We start from the raw sequence: 23,786 nt of genomic DNA, 5'->3' as shown, positions 1-23,786 counted from the left end.
TCCTTGTAGTTCTCGATCAATAATACACGGTTTATAAAGATTTGAAATGATATTTAACAAAGGACATTGTGTGTCATAAAGACCACATGACGTTTGCAAAATTGTAAATCAAGCATGGTAAGAGCATAACTATAACCGGTTACCGACAAGGCAAATTACGAATGTATATTTTTGATGCAAAGATCTATTGGGCCGATTCTGCCTTGGTAGACGATAGTACAGTTTTTGCAACTTTCAAACCTGTGTTAGCAGCATGTTGATAAGACAGTGCTGGAATTGTAAACAAATTGTTCGTTTTTATTTTACCGTGTTTATTTCACCTTTTCGCAGTTTAATTTGGTACGCTTGAGCAGTCGAGTTTGCGTGGCAGACGTGTGGTACGCTGATTGGTTAAGGTGCTGGCGGGCGAAGTTATCAGTGGCAAGCCAGACAGTTCATAGGTGATGGTGCGCGGTGAGCATGTGTATTTTGTTTTAGGCGCCGTTGTGTGATGGACGGAGTTTGCAGCGCTGTGGTCTGATAGAGACTGGTTGTTGGGCGCTAGATGAAGTGCTGTGCTGTTGTGTGTAAGCAGTAAAACAAACGCTTTGATCGTTTTAGCCAGTTTTATACGTATTATCGTCTGTTTTTATCAATACAAAGGTAGCCATCAATGTTGTTGCACGCTTTTAGGTAATTGCGGTAGGCCGCCTTTTTTTCCCGAGTTGCACTAATTTCAGTTACAGATTAAGGTTCTCGTCTGAGGTAAATTGTGAGTAGTGGACGGAATACTATAGGCACCTGATACATGTGTTTTGTTTGCCTACAATAAATCCAACACTGGGTTTAACCATATAGAGATTCGCAATTCGATATTGGCCATGTCTGCAAGCTACGACTTTTATCACTTAATTGTATATTCTTTACTAAGGCAAATGCCTTGTTGCCCCCATATGCTCTATTTTGCTACCCGCTCTGGGATAATTTAAAGGGAATCCCATGTCTTACGTTTGGGGTCCAAATACGTTTATTATTCACAATACGGTTGGTAAGCAGACAAATTTTCACATTACACATTTTCAAAAGATGTGCAAATTATTAAACTGCTAACATGACAAAACACGCATGTAAAAATAAAATTATCAGATATTTTGTTCAATTTGCGAGTCTAGAAATAACAACAAAACAAATTTGTTGAAAGGTTACATGATAAAAACAAATAAACACTTTATTGAGTAATTTCTTTGGGAATTGCGACAAGGTAGTTTGTTGCGCCGAATTTACCAAATCACTCTTCTTTCCTGTCAAAAAAACATTTTCTTTAAAATCGCAAGATCTAAATCGTTTGTTTAAAGTTTAATTTGTGCATCATTGAAAAGGAAAATTTTGTATAACATCTATTACAAATAGGGGATGGGGATTTTAAAAATGTTAGACTTTGATGTACTTACGGGAAGATTCAGCTCCCTGAGTTTTGCGCGAATTTGTTGTTTGCTTTGTGCAGAGATCGGACATTTGTACAATCTCACTCTCTCAATATTTGAAAGACATCGGATGAGAGCAGGAACTCCTTGATCGCCGAAAGGATTAAACGACAAATCAAGAAGTTTTAACTGAAAAACAAAACATAAAAAATTGATTTTTTTTAAGTTAAACTTCGTGAACAATGCATTAATGTACGGAAACACTATGGCCAGCAAATGCTAAAACCATTAGTATCGAAAGGCCTTGTGTCACGAAAGTTTTTGGCTCTACTCTTTATTTAATTATTTTATCCATGTGCAAATTCAAAAATGTATTGGATGAGGTTAACGTTTTAGTGATAGGGTGAACATAGAACCAAAATATTTTCATATTTTTTGAACCAAGTGGTTGTGTTCCAAAATGCTGTCAGCTAAACTGTCGATAATGGTGATTCCCCCTTCCCGAACTTCAAGTTCACTGATGTTATGAACGCACGAAGCAAGTGAATCTGCTCCTTCATTTCCAATTTCGTTTCCACTAAAACTGAGCTGTCTCATCTATAAACACAAAAATAAATTCTACTATAACTGCAAGAAAGTATTGTTCTATCAAACCGGTTGAATGATGTTGGCCACTGCTTGTGTCATAGGTCTGATGTTGGTGATGTTACACAATCGAAGATCCATTTCATCAACGTTGTGAACGCAGTGGGAAAGTGCCGCTATACCATGATCCCCCATAACACAACCACGAAGGCACAAATGGGTTAGCTATACATACAACTATAACATTAGCTGCAAAAACAAAAGAAATAACATATGCGTACCCTGTGCTTCATTGCTCCAATGCCCATGCAGATTTCTCTTAGGACGTCGGTCACAACGCACTCAATCAAGTCAATTTTTTTCAAAGGTTTGTCAACTTGTTCCAAAATCCGTGACAAAGCAAAACTGTTGCGTGAATCAAATGTGACCCACCTGAACCCGACAACAACAGGAAAGACGTCGACGAATGAAGTTAAGAAACGTTCGTTTGCTTCTTGCAGATCAATCAATAATTCAAGAAACTCATCTGCAGGTGAAGGATGTATACAAAGGTTATTTACTTGTTAAAGCGCAATATGTTTCGCTCATGTACTTCATTTGTGCCATGGAAGTAGGGACGAAATTTTACCGAAGTACAGAAAAGGCCTTAGTTCGCTAAACCCTGATGTTTCCTATATAAAAAAATTTGAAGTAATATGAATGGATTACCTTCGGTGACGTCTCGGTAATGCTCCATGAGTTTTCTATGAAACTTTTCTGTCTTTTCTAAACAACAAAAATGTTTCAAATTATGCATGAACAAAAAACGAGATTAGGTCGTGCTAATTTAAATGCAAAATACGTGCATTCTAAAATAGAAGTGAAAGACTTTCATAACGTGGACATTATTTCTGTCAACTTTACATAAACAGCGAGCAAATGCATGTAATCGATCGCCTTCGTTCAAGCCTCGTAACGCAGTATTACATGGCGTCCAGTGTGTTGTAAATGTAGTCGAAAAAAGGTTTGAAAACCAATACGTTTTACAACAATGAATCACGTGATTCCTTTTTGCGCGTGATTTTCTCCTACCGGTACAACCTGTGGCAGTGTTTTGGATGACACAGTACCCGCTGTTTGAGAAATTTGGCCGTCACCGTATCAACATTAGACTAACGTCAGATGTTGCTTGGACAAGCAATAATCACCTTTGTCAGGTGTGGATTCTTGCAGGAGAATTCCGCAAACAAATCTTCTTACCATCGTCCATCTGCTATCGGAAACGAGAACATCAACAACGATGTCGAACTGATCATGGGAGAGAAAGCAGCAGATGTAACGAGCGGTGAAATACTCCTGCCAGGTTTGATGAACAAAAAAGTACAGATGATCACCCGCGAGAAGTCGCTGCCCTGGACCATGGTAGCCTGTTTCAAAACAATATTCTGTGAACAGAAAGCAGAAGAAAAAAAGAGCAATTTCTATACCAGGAAGTGCAATAATGTAATCTTGAACTTCCTTTTCCGTAAGCTCCTCTCGTTCCAAATCTTCCACGTCCATCATTACAGCTTCTCTCTGTGTTGCATGGTACGCTAGTCTCCCAATCTGACACATTTTGGCAATCCCGGCTCCACGACTCAAGTCGGAGTGACTGATGTTTTCGAAAAGGGTGGAGTAGATCTCTGTGATTGTCTGCAATCCCCTCAAACCTTCTCTACGATTAATTGTGGCAAGGATGATGAAATGCAGGAGACCTGGAGTGCGACACAGCTTTAAAAGGAGCGGTGAGGATTGTATAAAATTATTCCAAATTTCGTCGGCGTTTCCACCAGCCCAAGCACTGAACAAAATACGCATTCCCTCTTCCTCCAATTCATGAACAAGAATTGTGAGCTTTGGTCTCAGTGCCTCGTGAATAGGAATCATGGAATGTGGTCGTGATGTGAAAATTACGGTCGCTTTTGGAAGGAACTTTCCATGACAAAGATTTGCCATGTGTTGTTGAATCAACAACGGGGTGTCGTAGTCACAATTTATCAGATCCGTTTCTTTCAGGCTCCAGGTAGCTTGATCGTAACCATCAAAAATAAATGCACATTTTTGTTGGTTATTTCTTATCCAATTAAATGCTGCTGTCTGTTGCGTTTCGCTAAGCTCTCGGTAAACGAAATCGATAAGCAATTTTTTTAAAGTAAATCTCTGGTCACGGTAGTTCATTTCCATTAGCTTATAGTGAAAGCATTTTATGCCTGAATTTAGCAGTGCAAGGCGTTTGGAGATGGTGGTTTTGCCACAACCAGGCGGACCAATTAGAGCGCAGAATCTTGTTTCTTTGGCTTTTTGTAAAACTTCTTCAATTTGAAGATTGGTATGATAATGAAAGCAATTGGCGTCTGGGTGATTGGAAGGACGAAACGCGGTAACATCGTTACCACCTCTGTAGAAATCTACGTCAAGCAGGATTGGATGAACCATTGGCAGATCTTGGTCATTGGCGCACTTGCGCAATTCACTACGCAGCCTTTTTGAAAGCTCATCAACACACAAACCTACGGCGAACTCTGTAAAACGACATAATTAGTTCGTTAAATTGTTGGTGCAGGGGGTTAAAATATCCTGAAGCTTTGGCAAATCTTTGGCATATCCCAAGATTGTATGTAATTTGATATTTCTTCTCTAAAATCAAAAATGTACAGTATTTATTTTGCGATACATAAAAAGTTTGCATTACATGCTATAACTAGTGACATAAATTATCCCCAGTACACACAAACTTTTAAATATTACATGATTTTGTTACCTTCGTCATGCGGGACTGGCGGGGTGACTGGTGGACTTTCCTGATTCACATGGATATGCAAGTTTGTATCTCCAAAGATCTAAAATTGAATCGAAAAACTCACTAGATGGCACGCTTTTTATAACGTTTACCAAAATTAATGCAAATATTCTTGGGAATTCGGGGATTTCCTTACCGTCACGCCATGCTGACATAGGTTACATACATTGTTTCCATCTGCCATTTTTTGGGTTTTAATCCTATTCCTGACAAACAGTAAGATATATGTTTTCTGTAAACATCCATGATTTCTATTTTAGAGACCTAATGCAATTATTCTTACAAAACGGTTTGAAACCGCCATACGTGAAGTTACTGGAAATTCTGTCCTGGTGGTTAGTTGGTTTTCAAAACGAAGCCATGCGGGTTTTTTGTGACCATTGTTCTTGCTACTTCTCGCAAATGCTTGTGTTCAACCGACGCCTGTGACTGTGTTCACAAATCACAACAATGATCAGACTACACTTCTCTGTATCAGGTTTCCCTGGGATAACATTCCAAGCTGTACGCGCCACAAAGCACTGAGGCTTGAAGGATTTTTGTTTATCAGCAGTGAAAACAAAAGTGAAAAATGCACATGAAGAAAAAAAACGTCTTTGTTAGATTCGGTGCCGAAGCTATTATTCCAAGTCGGCCTTCGACTAATAATAGTAATTGCTTTGTTTTTTAACGCACGTTTTTCGACTCGATGCTTTTTGTTGTGGCGTGCTGCCGTGAATCCCATTTCAACGCTACTCACAGATCAGCACTTTCTCGTAACTCCATTAAAGCACAACTAAGGTCATATGAAGATATCTACATTATCCCAGTTTGTATTTTCCGATTCCCTTTCATAAAGTTGCGGTCGTTGCGGGCAATGACAGAAAATTACCCCAGTGATGAATTTTGTTGATATTGTCGCATGTGAAACCGATTGTTTTTTTATCATAGAAAATGTGGCTGATGCTATATAAATTGTCGAGGTTTATCATACCTTGATGAAAAACAACTTTGCAGGCCACTGCATTTGGTGCAAATAATGTATCAACATGGTAGTGATTAATTAAAGCTTTGGTTTTGAAACCGTGAAACAATTTTGTACATCGTTACAAGCATTGGTTACAAAAATAAAAATTGATCTGGATTCGTATATACTTGTAAAGGGGCCAAAATAAATAAAATTTGGGCAGAACACGCCAATGCAGCGGGCCTACACACCAATGTGTCCAGAGAATGTACCTGTATTGTAAATGCAAGTGAGTGCAAGGTTTGAAGTTTCAACCGAGCCCGGGGTGCGGATCACTGATCTCTTTTAAGATCAGTGGTGCGGACACACCTATGTTGTAAAAGCTAGTGAAGCGTAACGTAACGCCTTGACGTGCATTGTTATTTTAGCAAAAGTTTAAAAAAACTTATTTATGAATAAATTTGAATTGGCTAAAAACATAATATAATTGTGGTGTATTTAAACGCATACATACGAGAAATCTCGTCATACACTTTTGAAAAAAGTGATTAGTCACGCTTTGGTGACTTCACTGCGAAGAGCCCGAGGGTAAAACACCAATACTGCAAAACTGTCAGATTAAAACGCCACCATGTAGTTTTATACACTCATAAGGAAATCATCCTTTTATGTGAAAAAAAGCATATTCAATTATCATTAGATGACAGGACAGAGAGAAATCATTATAGTAAGAGGCAGTGGAAGTAAAAGTGAACAGTTTTAAATTTCCAGCAACTATAGTATTTGCAAGAAGTGAACTCTGATTGCAATGAAGTGCAAACGCTACAAAATATCTCGACACGAGTTTATAGTAAGGTTTAAGACTAGCTGGTAAAATTGTTGAGGCAATTTTTTCGTGACCAAGAAACGTGATTGTTGGCTGTATCACGAGTCAACAATGCCGCATCCCAGCAGATTCACGAAATTCGTGCTGACATAAACCGAAAGCATTTTTTTTTAGAATGCCACACAGAGAACGGCTTTAAGTGTTGTTTAAACCTTTCATAAGTTGTGAAAGTCGTATTTATTAGAGTTTTTAACTGCGTAGCAATGTTTTATCGCCCATTAAAACTAACTGTGGAGGAATCTGGCCCTCGGCCAGGCATTGTCTATTTCACTGCGACAGTAAATTGCTGCAATTGTTATGCAGCAGCAAGTCTCTAATTTATCTCCGCAGATTTTATTTTGAAAATCAACTTCGCTTATGTAGACTGCTATAAGCTTATGTAGACTGCTATAAGGTAAAATTATTTTTTGGATGCTTATGGAGACTTGCGTCATGTATAATGGCCTCACAAACATCTAAGGAATTGGCCGTCGGTTCCTCAACAAATGTCACTAAAAAACTAATATTACTTTTTTTCTAATATTAGAACAAAATGTTACTGACTACATTTTCGTTTGTATTTAATATTTTTGACAACACCTATGTCATACTTGTTGTACTGGTGGCAATTCTGCTTCGGTCGTGGTGGAAAAGGCCCGAAAATTTCCCACCAGGTCCTCGAGGAATTCCCTTTTTCGGGGTTCTGCCCTTCTTGGGAAAATATCCAGAACGTGTTATTAAAAAATGGAGTGTTGATCGTTATGGACCGATTATGTCAGCGAGATTCGGTCGAGAAGATGTGATATTCCTAAATACTTTTGAAGCAGTAAATCAGGTTAGTATAAAGCAGTGAGTTTCAACCAGGTGCCAATTCTTACCTTCAAGGGTCCCACCTTTTTTTAAATTCCCCTTTTTTCGCCATATTGTTTCCTATTGAGGGTTTTTATGGTGATATTAACCACATCGATTTGCGGCCATTGGGTTCCGCAATATATGTTCGGAAGTTTCGCAGGGGTGCCATGAGCCAGTAAATGTTGGGAACCACTAGTATAAAGTACATATTATTTCGCATGTTAAGTTGATTAAAGGTTCAATTCCAGTCATAAAGTTTATGTACAGGAATATAATAACAAAGCATTTAAGCTTCAAATTGAAATTTCAGGCATTCGTAAAGCAAGGCTCACAATTTTCTGGACGACCACCGTTGTTTTTCTTCACGAAACTCACTGATAACTTTGGCCTTGTGACAAAAGATTACGATCCCGAATTCAAAGAACTAAAACATTTTGGCCTCAAAACTCTTCGCAGGTAAGAACAAACACACGATTCAGGTAAGAACAAACACACGATTTTTGGTTTGTTTAAAAAATTATTTCTTAAAATTAGTTTAGAACAAAATTAAATTTTACCTTGAAATGTTACTGGACCGAAATTAAGAATATAACGATTTTTCCTAGTTACGGTCTTGGAAAAAAGGCAATGGAAGATATTGTTAACGAAGAAACAGATAAGTTTATGGAATATCTTCAACCAAAATCTGGCTTGCCTTTAAACTTAAAGGTGCAGATATATTGCCATTGTAACCTAAGCTTAGCAAGAAATTAATTAGGAATCTTATAGGAATTATTCTTTTTCTTCACCGCCAACATCATATCGGTCACAGTCCTCGGGACGCGGTTTCAATACAGTGAGATGGGAAAGGCGCCGATGGTGGAGGCCATGCAAACACTGTAAGCTTGTAGGCTTGTAGCCATAGCTATATAAAGCCGGACGTCAAGCAACCAGACATGTTATTTGTTACAATTTTGACTTTTGTATCAGATTTTTAAACTCACGAACATGATTTTTTTTTGCAAACCTTCTATGTAGATAAGGTTGCCATAACGTCCTGATGTCTGAGATGTATCCCTAATTTTAGGGTCATTGCTAACAGAAGTACTTCTGTTCTTTTTCTATCAAATGTAAAGCCAGGGCAAGCGGAAACTTAACTAAGACACCTTTAAGTTAGCGTATACCGCATTCATAAAACACAGAAGTTTTTGTTTTACATAACGATGTGATAGTGTTATTCAAAACAGCCTAACCAAAATGTTGTGTTGATTAAATGTAGCTTTGCAGGCATTGCAGCCTAGCTGGATCCTGCCAAACATGACATTGTATGAAACATTACTGCGTTGTTTGATTAAACGCACAAAGGAATTTTAAATATTCTATTTTTGTTGCAAATTTAGGTTCGGAACACCCATGGAAGCGGCACTTTTGCTGGGTGTTGACTTGTACAGAAGTGCAGAAAATTTGCCGTTTATTAGTTCGATATCAAAACGTTTCTTTAGTAGACAACAGACAATTATAAGTAAGTGCATACGCTATTTTGAAAAGTTAAAATTACATCTAAAATTCAGAAAAAAATATTTAGATACATGATTCTTTTACTACATTATAATTTTTTAAGTTAAATATTGCATTACTTTCGCCATTATTATTATTTTTTAACTGCAGATCACATAGAGATTCTTGTTCAACAACATAAAGATAAAATAAAACAAAACGGCGAGAAAAGGGATTTTATTGATGCATTTTTAAGTGAAGAGATGAACCATGTCCATGAATCCGACAATCTCTATTCTGTAAGTTTAAATATTTTATTACATGTGATGATGATTTCCAATCCTGTCAAAAGTAACAATCAATATTTCCAAGATTGTAAGGTTGCAAAAAATTAGTCGACACTGACTGCTTTTGTTCAAAAAGTGCTGACAATTTAAGTAATAGTATAGCGTAGCGGTGGTGACGTCATGAATGGTTTGTTTTCAATCTTTCCTATATTCAACACTACCTAAGTGGCTGACCGTAATTGTAGTAAATAGTTAAAGAAGACGGACTCGTATTATTTTCGGCGACTCAATCACACGGAAACCATTAAGTTGGTGCACTTCGACTTCACAGCTCCGATTATTGCTGTATTTTGCTGTAGCGGTGGAAACATTGAAATCATATACTGAGTGTTTTGGCATTTGGAAATTTCACAGCATGTGTAGACAAAACACCACATCTTGATTTCCTCCAAACGGTTTTAAGACATCCACCTTGGGGTCTAAGGGAGAAATTTCCTATTCTTCGATCATTTTTTTTTGGTTCCAGAATGCTCCTAAATGCAAAAACTTTACACGAACCTTTTTGAAAAAAAATATATTTTGGAATTCCTTGTGGTCCCTTTGTAGAGCGAACAACTTGTTGCCTACTGTCGGGATCTGTTTACTGGCGGAACGGAAACTACAAGTACAACCTTGGGTTGGTTGATTCTCATCTACCTCCATCATACGGAATACCAGGATGTTATAAAAAGAGAAATAGAAGATATTATTGGTAAAATGCTGATAATCACTACATTAAAAATGCTATTTCATTAGATTAGGGGTACTTAAACACGCTCCGAGAGAATTTGATATTATAAAAGGGGTTTAAAACCACCAAGCCCTTCGTGGGGCGTTAAGGGAAACAAGTTCAAGAAAGACTGCATTAGTTGGTCAAGTAATCAGTTTTGTACACCTAGGTTTTCACGGAACTCCCACCATAGAAAAGAAAAGGCAAATGCCATTCACCAATGCATTCCTACATGAAGTTTTAAGATATAGAACAATGTCGGCGTTCGGTCTACAACACAAAACCACTGAAAACACAGAAATTAGCGGCTACACGATTCTTAAAGGAACAAGGGTGAGTAAAAATAGTTGGTATGTGCAGTGAAGCGCAGATGGACAATCTTTCAGACTGGATCACCTCATGAATCAAACAAGCTAATTTTTGCGGTTAAACTTTAGGTCGCAAAATGCGAGAAAACAATAAAGGATCCAGCGATTATTGATCTTGTCATTCCTTTGTTGAAGTGGAAACCAAAACGTGACTTTTAGGTTAATACACTATTCTACTGTTTCAAATTAGTTTTTTTGAAATACAGCGCTTTAATAAACTGAACTGCTGAAGTTATGCATTAAAACCAGTGACCTTTTTCACAATGGTTTCAGATAGTTACGAGCAATTACCTTCAATCAAACTTTGTTTCAGGTATTTTCAAATTTATGGGGTGTTCACAACGATTCAAAGACTTGGAAAAGTCCAGAAAAATTTGATCCCTTCCGACACATAGACGATAGTGGCAAATTCCGACCATCCAGTAAAGTTATTCCGTTCTCAATGGGCCCTCGATTCTGTCTAGGAGAAAGTCTTGCTAAAGTTGAAATCTTTGTGTTGTTTGTAAAACTAATACAACAGTTTAAGATTGAGGCTAGGGGCAAACTACCGTCACTAGATGATGGTATCAATACTTTGGTTTACTCTTGTATGAAATATGAGGTTGTGCTTACAAGAAAATAGATCTTTTCGTACCTTCCACGGTTCTTGATTTCTTTCTCGTTGTTTTGACTTTACTCACCTGTACCTATTCTTGTGGATACTTGACCTCATGTCAAATAAAAATTTTTTATAAGTGGTTCCCGATATTTTCTATGCTTTCTCGGTTTTTGCAGGTTTCGGGCGTTTTGCAATATAGTAATGGAAATTCAAATTCATTTACGTCGGAAAATATTTTATGTCGGTAACGATACAAAAGTTTTCTACATTCGCTGTAGGACTGTGAATTACTTTCATGTTTAAATGTATGTAATCAGTTGGTAAAATACAACCCAAACAAATGAAGTACAAACGCAAAGTATGAAGAAATGAAGAAACGGTTGCAAACAGTCGTTGTTGTCAAACAACGTAACTTTTTGTGCATTATTTGAATTAAAAATACGTCGTTCAACATGCCCTCTCAAAATTGATGGCACAATATACAGTATGAAAGATTAAGTTTCACTTTATACAACAAACTAAACGTACAAATGCAAACAAGGACAAACTGTATCTACATAAGCGACCCCTTTCGCAGCATATACATCAACAAATGTGTAAAGAGTTAGAAAAACAAATTTAAAGATCCGATGCATGGTGGAGTTGCGCCAGTCCTTAGATGAGTCAGAGAAACCACCAGTTCAGATTATAATTTCTTCGGATGAGCTTGAAGATGAATAACTTGAAAACAAACCTTTCAAAAAGTCATCATCAGTACCTAAAGGCCAAACAAATTAGATTGAACGCTTCAGGACACATGTTGGTATTTCAATTGATATAAGTTTTGCCGGTGGGAATAAATGCCCACCTTGTCCTCAATCACAATAGAGAAGGACGTCACAAAGCAACCACTGATGCATGGGGGTTATTTTACATGTTTTACATGCACATGTGCATGTTTTAAAGTTGTTTTTTTCCGATTCGCCCTTCAGGGTCAAAACCATAAATGAGGATAAAAAACGCCGGCGCGACGAAATGGAGTTTGCGTTTAACCGTTGAACAACATGGCAATAAAATCGTTGTAGCTGTAGTAAAACGTACCAATAACCGAGGCCGTTCCGACATCAAACACTACAACGTCGACTATAAAGCACTTTATGCACAATAGGTGGCTTCCAAACTATTTCGTTACTCAATAAAATCACCTTCTTTCAACCCCGTGACAGACACAAATTGAAACGCAAGCTATTTATTGCGTTTGGTAAACACACTGATGCAACAATTACATTGCACAAAATCCTGCAGTGGCAAACGAACGCGTTTATTGCCGCAGTAGGAAAGATACATGTTGCGAGACAACAACACCAATCATTTGACGTCACCATCAGAAATCCAATTTTTTCTTCTCAGTAAACATACCTTTGATGGCTTCACTTGCGTATTGTGAATTCGCTTGTAAATACTTGACCTGAACGAATTGACTTTGGATTCCTGCTGGTCATGACCTGTTCGCAATGACATGCTATCATTTGCTTGTTTCAGCTTCAATATTAATAAAATGTTACATCGTGATACTACTGTCTATTCTGAACTGCGAAAACTTTTTCTTTTACGTGCTTCACTTTAAAGTTATACCAATAGGCATTGCAAGGCCGATTCACACGCTGTCTATTTGGCTGTGACCATGCAATGCTGGGAGTCTGTCGTCAAAGCGAGCTTGTGAAACGTAACTCCTTGACATGTTGACTGATAACTATTCCCATGAGATGATTCATCGTTTGTCCTCCGTTTATTTAGCGAACGTCAATGCGCGAGGCATTTAAACAATACCGTCATTGAAAAATTTGCTGAAATTTTTTAGCTTTGTTTCAAGAAACAATATTTCACCGTATGTTGAACGAGCCAAGAATGATAAAAATCGCCCACTTGATTCGACACATTACGTAGTTGGATATCTCAACAGACCTTTAGCTACACTTTGTGGTATAGTTAAAGCTAAAACAAAAACTGTGGAACAAAATGGATAGATTATGCACCAAACACTTGAAAACGAAATTTCGTTCCCAGAAAAACAAGTGTTCGGGACCGCAAAATAAGATAAAAAACAAAATGGAGTTTGCGTTTAACCGTTGAACAACATGGCAATGAAATCGTTATGGCGGTAGTAAATCGTACCAATAACCGAGGCCGTTCCGACATCAAACACTACAACGTCGTCTATAAAGCGCTTTATGCACAATAGGTGGCTTCCAAACTATTTCGTTACTCAATAAAATCACCTTCTTTCAACCCCGTGAAAGACACAAATTGAAACGCAAGCTGTTTATTGCGTTTGGTAAACACACTGAGGCAACAATTACGTTGTACAAAATGCTGCAGTGGCAAACGAGCGCGTTTATTGCCGCAGTAGGAAAGATACACGTTGCGAGACAACAACACCAATCATTTGACGTCACCAACAGAAATCCAACTTTTTTCTTCTCATACTTTCTATATAAGCGATTGCGTATTCCCAATTCGCCATTATTCTGATTGCGAGTGAGTGATGAAAATTTATTGCTATGATAAGGGTTGGTATTTTGTGATAAGTCTTGTGTCAAAAATCATTACTTTTTTTCTTGAGAAAGAACTTTGTAGTTTCGGTACAACTTGACTTTTTTGGTTATAGTTCCAGTTCCTTCTTTATTTAGTTTTGTTGTAATTTTCATAAATTACTTATCAAAAAATATAAATCTGTTTTATTCGTTCTCTGTAATAGTTAAGACAGTTTAGGTAGTATATAAAGTGGCCCAACGGTTTCAATCATTTTTTCCACGGTGATGTCTTGTTCAAATTTATAAAGAAATGTATAAGGAACGCCATCCCCGGGAACATTAACTTTGCGTGCGAAAGTCAAAAAAGCTTAATTCGGTTTGGAACGGTCTTGTTGAACACTTTTTAAAAGAATTATTTTTGCAAATTTCTGACAAAAAATTGTGTAAACAAATAATAATCTCTCTACGTCTTGCACGTTGGTATATTATGTTACGGATGGTTGATTCTGCGCTTTGAAAAGAGGGGTATCGAATGGCGAATGTAGGTCAATCTTTACGAGATTACAAATAATCAATATTTTCAAAACGCAAACCACTTCAGGTCAATACACCTGTTATAGCAACAGATGAAAATTATTGACCAACATTTTTGTGTTACGTCATTGAATTAAACACAAACAAATGCTTCCGCATCAGTTTAAAGTATAACTTGTGATGTTTGATGTCGTAACAACACTAAACTTTTATGTTTATGCAACAAGCACAAATTTATGTACTGTAACTGATATACAAAGTTCCTAATACAAGAATGTCCGAAGAGCAAACCGACAACGAAAACAATTCACAAAATAAGGTACGGTAATTGTTCTTAAATATCAAGATTTTTGTTCTATGCGGCTTGGACAAGTTCAATCAGTACACATTTATAGCTAACCTGTCTTCAAAACTTGTTTGCACAATTATTTAGTAGTTTTTATGTTACGTTGCATTCCAGCCTATCAACGTAAGCATCGGTGATAACATTATCACAGAACATCATACCCATTACCATGAAGCAATCGGTTCCACATCTGTGGTTCAACAAGGTATGACATTTGCAACTGAATGTATTCGTAATCATAACCCTAACCCAGTTGATTCCGTATTTGATTGAATTTTATGGAAAGGGAAGATCATTGTAAAGGAAGTCATTCAAAATATTCATAGCAAAACTGTTTTAATTTTAATATCACCTCCGATAATCATTCATAGGGTTGTCGAATCTTCGTGTGTAGAAATCATCACCAGGATCGCACATTGTGCGCAAAAATGTTCTCATTAAATATTCGCACAATGTGCGCAAGGCATTGCCCGATGTGTTGGGAAATTTCGAAAAACGCCAAGTGTGACCGCCGTTATGTTGCCGAGCACATGTGTGTGGAATGTTAACATTTACGTAAAATTATGTGATGTTATGTTAAATTGGAAAATAAAAAGCTTTGCAAAACAGATGTGATTGGGTAAAATAGATCAATTTTGATGTAATTAATTCTCAAACGTTGAATGCAATGAAATGGAATACTAAATGATTATTAATACGTGGACTGCGGAAACAAGCGATGAATGTTTCCTGCAAATAATTGACACACTGTAAAAGGCTTATTTTACAGTTAAGTATGTGTACACCATAATGTTACTAGAACTTTTATCAAAACAAGCTCTAGGTATTAAAGAGTTTCATTCATACAACATAGCAACTTTAGCACAGAGTTAGAGATACTGCCAACTTCTAATACTGCCAACTCAAACACATTCCACACGCTTTTATTTATGTTGAATACATGCAAAAGTATAAAAACATGCTGGGGAGGTTTAATTGTGCATATCGTACTCAATGCCGGTGAAGGACAGAACAACACCAAAACACTAATTTGTAGCATATGCGGGACCTTCTCTTGGCTTAATTACACAAAATGCATCTCTTCAAGTCTTTGATACAATAACAAAAACAAACAGTTACGAAGTTTAGAGAATAACAGACCCCAAAACCACCACTGTTTAAAAAAGTAAGAAACGACCCCAAATATTTGTAAAACGTCATCCCCTTTTCGGGATTTGCGCCAAATACGGCGTATTTGCAGAAGTGCACAATAAGAAAATACTGGAAACAAATCGAGGTTAACATGCATACGCTGAAGGCAGATCTCACACAATGTGCAACTCTCTTACAACATTTTTCAACTAATTTTGGAAAAATACGCCGACACCCCATTCCACTCATAAATGTTTACATTGATAAATGTAAATGACATTGAATTCAAACACGGCCCTGTGACGTGTTACAGCAGTTGTACCACTGCCAATATTAACCCTGCTGCGCAACATTCAAAAGATGAATCAAGAAGCATACAAGTGCCTTTCATTTAAAGTTCCTACTATGTATCAAATATCAAGTTCAAATGGAGTTTGCGTTTAACCGTTGAACAACATGGCAATAAAATCGTTGTGGCGGTAGTAAAACGTACCAATAACCGAGGCCGTTCCGACATCAAACACTACGACGTCGACTATAAAGCACTTTATGCTCAATAGGTGGCTTTCAAACTATTTCGTTACTCAATAAAATCACCTTCTTTCAACCCCGTGAAAGACACAAATTGAAACGCAATCTATTTATTGCGTTTGGTAAACACACTGATGCAACAACTACATTGTACAAAATGCTGCAGTGGCAAACGAGCGCGTTGATTGCCGCAGTAGGAAAGATACATGTTGCGAGACAACAACACCAATCATTTGACGTCACCAACAGAAATCCAACTTTTTTCTTCTCATACTTTCTATATAAGCGATTTCCCAACTTACACGAAGCGTAAAGTGGAGAAGTCGCTGGATATAGGCGAACATTTGAAACCTTTCCGGGCCGTAGGATTTTTTTTAATTTTGCACAGAGCTTGCCTGGAGCATGCAGATGAACGCGGTAATATTTGAAATCCCAACAGTTTTCAAGTTTCCCAGCGAAATGAACTTAACTGCAGGTCACCCGCTGTGACGACATAGAGCCCTTTACGCGCGTATAGGCTGGCCACAAGGCCTATCGCACAGGCGAACATTTGAAACCTTTCCGGGCCGTAGGATTTTTTTAAATTTTGCACAGAGCTTGCCTGGAGCATGCAGATGAACGCGGTACAAGTTTTCAAGTTTCAAGAAATAGCAATGCAACACAAGAGAATGCATTGGTTTCGTTTAGCTGTATTGTCTTTGTATAGCTGCAAAACATCGCTAGCCTGTTGGAATGTTGATTCAATGTTTCTGTGTACACTACTACATACAACGGCACCCCGTTGTGCGTTATATTATTTTAATGGTTTATTCGAATTTGCTATTGTGGCACTTAAAATCTGTATTCTCTTTGCAAAAACTTCCATCCTGTAGAAGACGAGAGGAGAACCAAAGCTTTTATCAAATATTTAGCCAACTTTTAAATGTGCACCTGCTATGAAACATGTATGGCGCTAGTATCGACGTTATGAGTTATATCGTCAGTGCAGACTTGATGGTTTTTATCACAAAAAAAAATTAAAAATATTTTTGAAATGCAAATGAAATGCAAAGATCCTATGATTACATCATTATAGGCAAGTCACTAGTTTGAATGAAATGTAAACATATCGTTGCACAAAACTCTCTTTTAGGAACACATTAGACTCTTCGCGCTGGGCAACTGTATAAACACCTTGCCGAAATTAACCCAAATTTCTGGGAGTAAACAACGTTTTTAGAGGGATATGTGATTTGCTAGCAATTTTTACGATTTTTCTAGAAGTTTTATTGCGCTACTTATAATATAAAAATAAAAACGAATGTGGGTCTTGAGTTTAAGCTTCATCCAAAGCTTGATTTTAAGACTTGTCGGAAGTAGCGTTGATTTGCCTAGGTTGCAAAGCAATGAATGTGATGCCCGTTAACCTAGTGATTTCTTCAAAAAGCGACAATATTTAGTATAAACGATTTTGCACAAAGCGTAAGACTTGCGGATATGGTTTACAGCAGTGGTTCCCAGCCTTTCCTTTTCAAAAATTTACCTGTTGCAAAAAGCAAAAACCAAAAAAATTTACCTTTTAAATTTTTAAAAATGGATGCGAAATAGTAAGTAGCAAAAAGCAAAAACCAAATATATTCGAATTAAGCAACATCACGAAAAAGTGTAGTTAACGATAAAACTGGCTGTATTTAATCTCAGACCCCAGGTTGGGAACCACTAATCTGCAGTATTTCGACCACTTCCATGTCGGAAACCATGCAGGCACTTTCTGCATCAGTTGGGCTGCCATGATTGCGCTGTTTTGCCACTGTGTCATTTTTTCAGAGAAAGAACTCCAAAAAGCAGTTGATGAAATTAAACAACATCAGTTAAGTTCTGATCTAGATGTGGTTCCATTTATTGATAAGACACCTAATGATGAATCTGCCGTACCTGATGTTGATCCCGTCTTGATGTCACTAGACATTTACAAAGGACGTGTTGCTGAATATGCCAACAAATCTACAGATGTACATCGGAATGTAAAACAAATTGGCAAAGAGGTCAAACTTGCAGATCTCTTCTCAACGTTTGGAAAAAAAGATACATCTTTCATTTCATTCTATGGCCCTGCTGGTTGTGGAAAGTCCACGTTATCAAAAAAAATAATTAAACATTTGAAAGACTCCCATTTGGTACTTCGCCTCTGTTTCAAAGATAACTATGGTGTTCAAAAACTCACACTTCAGCAGCTCCTACTTGATAAACAGTTTCCGGATGTTGAACAATCCGTACTTGATGCTGTTTTTGCGTGGATTAAAAAGAATCAGAGCAAATGTGTAATAGTATGTGATGGTTTGGATCAGGCCACATGGTCAGCAGCAGACATGAAACCAGTTCAGACAACTTACGTCACAGAACTGACTGTCATAGAGCTTTTTGCAAATCTTTGCAGCAAAAAGTTCCTAAAAAAATCTTCACTAGTTTTTACTTCTCGCCCACATTCCCTGCTTTCAATTCCTTTAGGGCTTAGGCCAAATCAAACGATTTATGTCCACGATCTTTCTTCTGATGATATGAAGGAGTTGTTTGATTTCTATGCTAGAAACGAGGCACAAACACTTTGGAAGAGGCTTAAAACCAAATCTCCACAGGCACTTAATCTCTGTTACAATCCATTACTTTTGCAGTTTGTTATATATGCTGGTTTATATGGACCCACAGAAAAGATAAACTCTCTTACAAACATATTTGATGCTGTTCTTCAACTACTTGGTAACTCTGAACATACAGAAAAACGAAAAATAGAAGATACAAAAGTGCCTCTTGGTAATTTTGCTTACAATGGAATGAAAAATAAATCTGTAATGTTCAAAAAAACTGACTTACAAACAGTTGGTTTGGAGTATCTTGAAGTGCAGGATTTAGTTATAAAATTGGCAAAATATAGCTGGCTTCCAAACCGAAAAGTGTTTGATGGGGAAGAGATTTTTTGCTTTTGTCATCAGCTGTTACAGGAGTATTTGGCTGCTCGATACATTTCCATGTCAATGCCAGATAAAGAATTTGACAAATTGGTTGATGATTTGATTGAAAAATCTCACTGGCGTGCAACACGTCATTTTGTTTGTGGCCTCTTGCTTGGACAAAAATTTGGTGAGTAGAAATGATAAACCAAGCTCACTGTAATCTGACTTTTTGTGGAAAAGGATGAAAAATAATACATAATCTAATGTCTTAAAGCTCACGGCTAGATAATGTGAACGTTTTTCAGACTGTTTATTATTGAGTTTAAATAAAACTTCAGTAAGAATGCTTGGACGGTGTTTTTTAAAGTAAATGTTAATTCTTGTAATTTTTAGACAAACGTGGAAATATTTTTTTGAAGAAGCTCTCCAGTTTCTTCCAAACAAAGCTGGGAAGAGAAGATTTAAGAGGTTAATAGTTATGTCCAATTAAATTATTGGGTATTTGAAAACCTAATTGTGAATTATGCCTCTATGAGTGTTAAGTCCCGAAAATGAGAGTACAAATCACTCATTTAGATGGTTAAGCGTTTTTCAGACTGTTTATTATTAAGTTTAAATAAAACTTCAGTTCGAATGCTTGGACGGTATTTTTTAAAGTAAATGTTAATTCTTGTAATTTTTAGACAAACGTGGAAAGATTTTTTTGAAGAAGCTCTCCAGTTTCTTCCAAACAAAGCTTGAAAGAGCCGATTTAAGAGGTTAATAGTTATGTCCAATTAGATTATTGGGTATTTGAAAACCTAAATGTGAATTACGCCTTTATGAGTGTTACATCACAAAAATGAGAGTACAGATCACTCATTTGGATGGTTGACCGTTTATCCGGCAAAGATGGACATTCGTTGTCTTTGTATAATGCATTTGCGTGTGCCCATCAAAAAAGTCAGATGTAATATTGGCTTTACTTCAAACACATCCCAGTTATGAATAATTAATATTACGCAACAATCATAATGCAAAAATATTCGTGACAAAACAAATTTAGTAAAGCACGAATGTAGGTCATTAATTTCTCTCTGAATTAAAGTTTTCGATTAGTCGGATTGCAAGTTTTTTGATTGAATAAACCTCAAAGAAAGTCAAACCCCTTTCTATTTTAGACTTCCTCGGAGATTTACAAGAGATGCACGAAGATTTCAGAGATGAAATTGCCCTCGAGTGTCCTGAGGAGTTGGATTTGGACCCCATACCACTGAAGATCTTCGATTGCCATTCTCTGGTTGATTTTCTTCTTCGCACTCAAAGGCCGGGTCTGTGGCTGTGGTTGAACAATTGCCAGCTCAATTCCCAAACTTTAGACATAATCTGTGCTGGGATTATGAAGATGGAACACAAGGTATATTTATTTTATTATTTAGTTTGTAAATGTTTTTAAAAATCAAAAATATTTTGGTAAAATTGTCTTTTATTGTAGGTTTAACAGGCAATTAATTTTAATTGGATTTTCAATAAATTGCTTATTTGCAAACTAGATTAAACAAACATTTTCAATCAATCTTTGCATTTTAAATAGTTGAAAATTCTGGGTCTCAGTTTCAACAAATTTGACAAAAATAATGTTGAAAAAATCTGCCTGATTTTGCCGAAAGTGGAGCAGTTGTACTTGCGCGAGTGCGGATTGGATTCCGAATCTATTCGAGTTGTAAAGGAGGAACTCAGAAAACTGGAATGTCCAGTAAGAATTCTATTCTATCTGTAATCATTTGTAAACATGATTTATCATTCATTTTGATAAAAATTAAATTTTGTGCTCTTTTTTTCAGCCGGAAGTTGTTGATTTGGACATTCAGTAAGCAGTTCTTTCAATGGAAAAAAAAATCAACAGAAAATGCCTATTTTGCACGCAATTTTTCACATTTTAAATAATAACTGTACCAATGATAATCTTTTGCTGTTATTGTTTAAGCCTAGTGAGTGGTATTTATGTTATTGGAACACCACCGAGACAACTTCCAATTATTTTAATTTGACTATTATTTTCAAATGGTACAACGTTGTTTGAATCATGTGCAATTCCCTACATTTTGTACGTATTATCTTAGTGCCTCGCTGAACTTAACTCAGTATTGTTGATTTATTGTGTAAATTGTAAATCGTGCCAAACTGATTTTCTGTTGTTATTAGTAGATGTATCGCTGATGCTCGGATCACTGTAAAGTCGAGGAAAAATTTTGTGACACATTGTTATGATTTCTATATCTTCAAAATCAAAGTGAGGGGTCGCAGCTTAAACTTCTCGTGGGGCCGAATTAAAACGTGCAAAGTAACTCGAGGGATGCACTATGAGAACTATGCTTTTGTTAAAATGATAAAATGTCGCCAAACACACACAATAGGAATAAACTGTAGTACTGTAGTTGAAAAGGTGACAAAAACGGAATGATAGCGATGTAAACAAATAAGCGGTGCTTCTTCAAAGACCAACTAATAAAGGAACAATAGCATCCAGTGACGAAACACTATCAACTGCATTAACAATAGCAATCGCCTTCCAAAATAGCTTTCTCCAATCTTTACTATAATTTGGAATTTTAAAATGTTTCACGATCCGCACAAACTGCCGTCCAGGGCAGCATACGGTAAGCCGGTCGCATGTTTGTGACTCCTGATCTAAGCAGTGTTAATATTAAACTGCAACTGTTCGAAATTTGATTTTTAACATGGGTCATATTCTTATCAAATAAGGAGCATTCGCTCTTTCGGCATTGTAGTTTTTCGTGACGTAAATTTGGATTGTTTTTGTAAACTAGATTAATATATTATCACTGAAATGGAGGAGACTTTATGGGTCGGGCGCTCTTTAATCATATTAAAGTTAAAGCGTCTGGCATTCAGTTCCATTCACACAACATCGTTCACATAGCACCATAATTAACGCAATTTTTAACGTTATAGTCATATATTTCCACAAAGTCTGGATGCTTTTGAAACGCAGTAATATCACATTGTTTTTGTTTCTGGGTGACCAACAAAAACGTTAGAAGGTCAAAAAAGTCATATTTTATATGCATTAGGCCATAGGGCAAGGGTGCTCAAACTTTTCAGCGATTGTGACCGACAAGGAAACTTTTATTATTGCCTTTCCTTTTGCTTACATGTTTTATGCAAAGGATTTTGTAGGTGCTGAGTGTTTTAAAAATTTTATTCCTTCTGATAGTTGACTATGACAGCGCTGAAGTGTTTCCTGCTATCTGCGCTGTCTGACATGGTACAGATCCCCTACGTATGTGTAAAGGTATAGCCTGGCAAGTTGTGTGCCTGCGCTCCAGTTTTAGTCCAATCTTTGTATAAGTTATGCTACTTCAAAAAAGCCCTTTCTCGCATGCTGAACTAAAAGATATTGTGTATAAGCTGCAGACAGATGGCCACTGTTTCGACCTAAAAGGTCTCAAAGTGGAAGTCTTTGCTTGGCCGTTTGGTCAGCAAAGTCGTCTGATAGTCACACCAGCTGCACTGATGAGACCTTTTAGGTCGAAACAGTGGCCATCTGTCTGCAGCTCATACACAAATTCATATTATTGGCTCCACATTGCTTATCATATGATTATTGTGATACGGGGCCTGACGGCACTATTGGTTGAGCTTGCTTGGCCGTAGTGTTTCCACCTTGTTTGCTCCGTAAGGTTGCACCTAGTTTGGTGCCCAACGGATGACGGTGACTGTGTAGTCACCACAAAGTGGAAGTCTTTGCTTGGCCGTTTGGTCAGCAAAGTCGTCTGATAGTCACACCAGCTGCACTGATGAAACCTTTTAGGTCGAAACAGTGGCCCTCTGTCTGCAGCTTTTACGCAAATTCATATTATTGGCTCCACATTGCTTATTAAAAGATATTGACTCTGACGTCACAACGAATTTTATGTATGTCACAATGTGTCACCAATCAACGCTAAATAACCGCAGAGTTTGGAATTGAAATATTAGAAATCAAACGAAATTTGTGTCATTGCACCAACTTTCACCCAACGCATTAAAGTAACAAATAAATTCGTTGTGTTTTTTGTCTGTTTTGTTGGGCGCTGTTAAATGACCAAGCTGTTTGGGGGGCGGTACTGAAAAAGTTTGGGAAACACTGGTTTAACCGCTAAGCTCCCGTAGCTCAATTGGTAGAGTATACGTTGGGTCTGATATGCTCAGGATCTTGACTTCAAACTCTCGCTCCGACTTCTCATGAAATACCCAAACATAACGATATATAGTTTAGAGCATATTTTATTAGGTCATGAAAACTCGTCCACCTCAATTTTAGGAGGCTGACAGGCACATGTAGGTTGTTGTTCCAACAATTGTACAACAGGAAACGGACAAAAAAATCTTCACCCAATGGAATAGTTATCTCGACCAGGAAATCGGCGGGCCGCGTTCGTAGGGGATATAACCCTATCGATTATTGGAGAACTGTGTCATCTCAAGTACGAATCCATCAATGTCAGCCAAAGTGGATCCGGTAGCGTAGAAAAGCTGATTTAAATTAAATATATGGCATTATACGTACTTTTTGTGCAAGAACGAGCAACATTACATCCCGGGCACACAGATTTCCTTTGTGATACCTTTCGGTGAACGTCGATCCGTTGGGTACCCTATACTGAGTACCAAACAGAGACGATTGTTGAGCGCACTGTAGGACGTTGACCGAAAGGTATCACAAAGTGGAAATCTGTGTGCCCGCTAGTGTAAAAGCTAGCATAGTGCCACAGTCAACAGCTGCACTGATGAGACCTTACAGGCCGAAATGTACACCCTGTCTGCAGCTCTCCACATCTATAATTGACTG

At 37.3% G+C, this 23,786-nt stretch overlaps 2 protein-coding genes across 3 annotated transcripts; one reads left to right on the top strand and one right to left on the bottom strand.

Annotated features, from left to right (window-relative positions):
• Nucleotides 1–1,076: 1,076 nt before the first annotated feature.
• Nucleotides 1,077–5,669, bottom strand: LOC145908234 (protein NLRC5-like). 2 transcript variants are annotated; one of them, XM_082995465.1, is made up of 10 exons: nt 4,943–5,669; nt 4,768–4,846; nt 3,455–4,528; nt 3,176–3,394; nt 2,697–2,753; nt 2,270–2,514; nt 2,058–2,213; nt 1,845–2,000; nt 1,431–1,592; nt 1,077–1,280 (listed from the first exon to the last, which is right to left on the bottom strand). In XM_082995465.1, the coding sequence occupies exons 1-10, from the start codon at nt 4,988–4,990 to the stop codon at nt 1,260–1,262; spliced, it is 2,217 nt and encodes a 738-aa protein (XP_082851591.1). In that variant the 5' UTR covers nt 4,991–5,669; the 3' UTR covers nt 1,077–1,259. The 2 variants fall into 2 exon arrangements, with proteins under 2 accessions (XP_082851591.1, XP_082851592.1); XM_082995466.1 differs by lacking the exons at nt 1,077–1,280; nt 1,431–1,592 and having other exon boundaries at nt 1,868–2,000; nt 2,058–2,164.
• Nucleotides 5,670–7,267: 1,598 nt separating this feature from the next.
• LOC145908236 (cytochrome P450 2C3-like) lies at nt 7,268–11,020 on the top strand. The gene is made up of 9 exons (XM_082995467.1): nt 7,268–7,452; nt 7,780–7,925; nt 8,075–8,177; nt 8,238–8,347; nt 8,849–8,970; nt 9,117–9,244; nt 9,839–9,983; nt 10,171–10,334; nt 10,683–11,020. The coding sequence occupies exons 1-9, from the start codon at nt 7,390–7,392 to the stop codon at nt 10,989–10,991; spliced, it is 1,290 nt and encodes a 429-aa protein (XP_082851593.1). The 5' UTR covers nt 7,268–7,389; the 3' UTR covers nt 10,992–11,020.
• The last annotated feature ends 12,766 nt before the right edge of the window (nt 11,021–23,786 follow it).

This window comes from Ascidia mentula, chromosome 7 (genome assembly GCF_947561715.1).
Source record: "Ascidia mentula chromosome 7, kaAscMent1.1, whole genome shotgun sequence".
Lineage (NCBI taxonomy): Eukaryota > Metazoa > Chordata > Ascidiacea > Phlebobranchia > Ascidiidae > Ascidia > Ascidia mentula.
The sequence above is the reverse complement of the archived record's forward strand: the minus strand, read 5'-3'. Positions and strand labels throughout refer to the sequence as shown.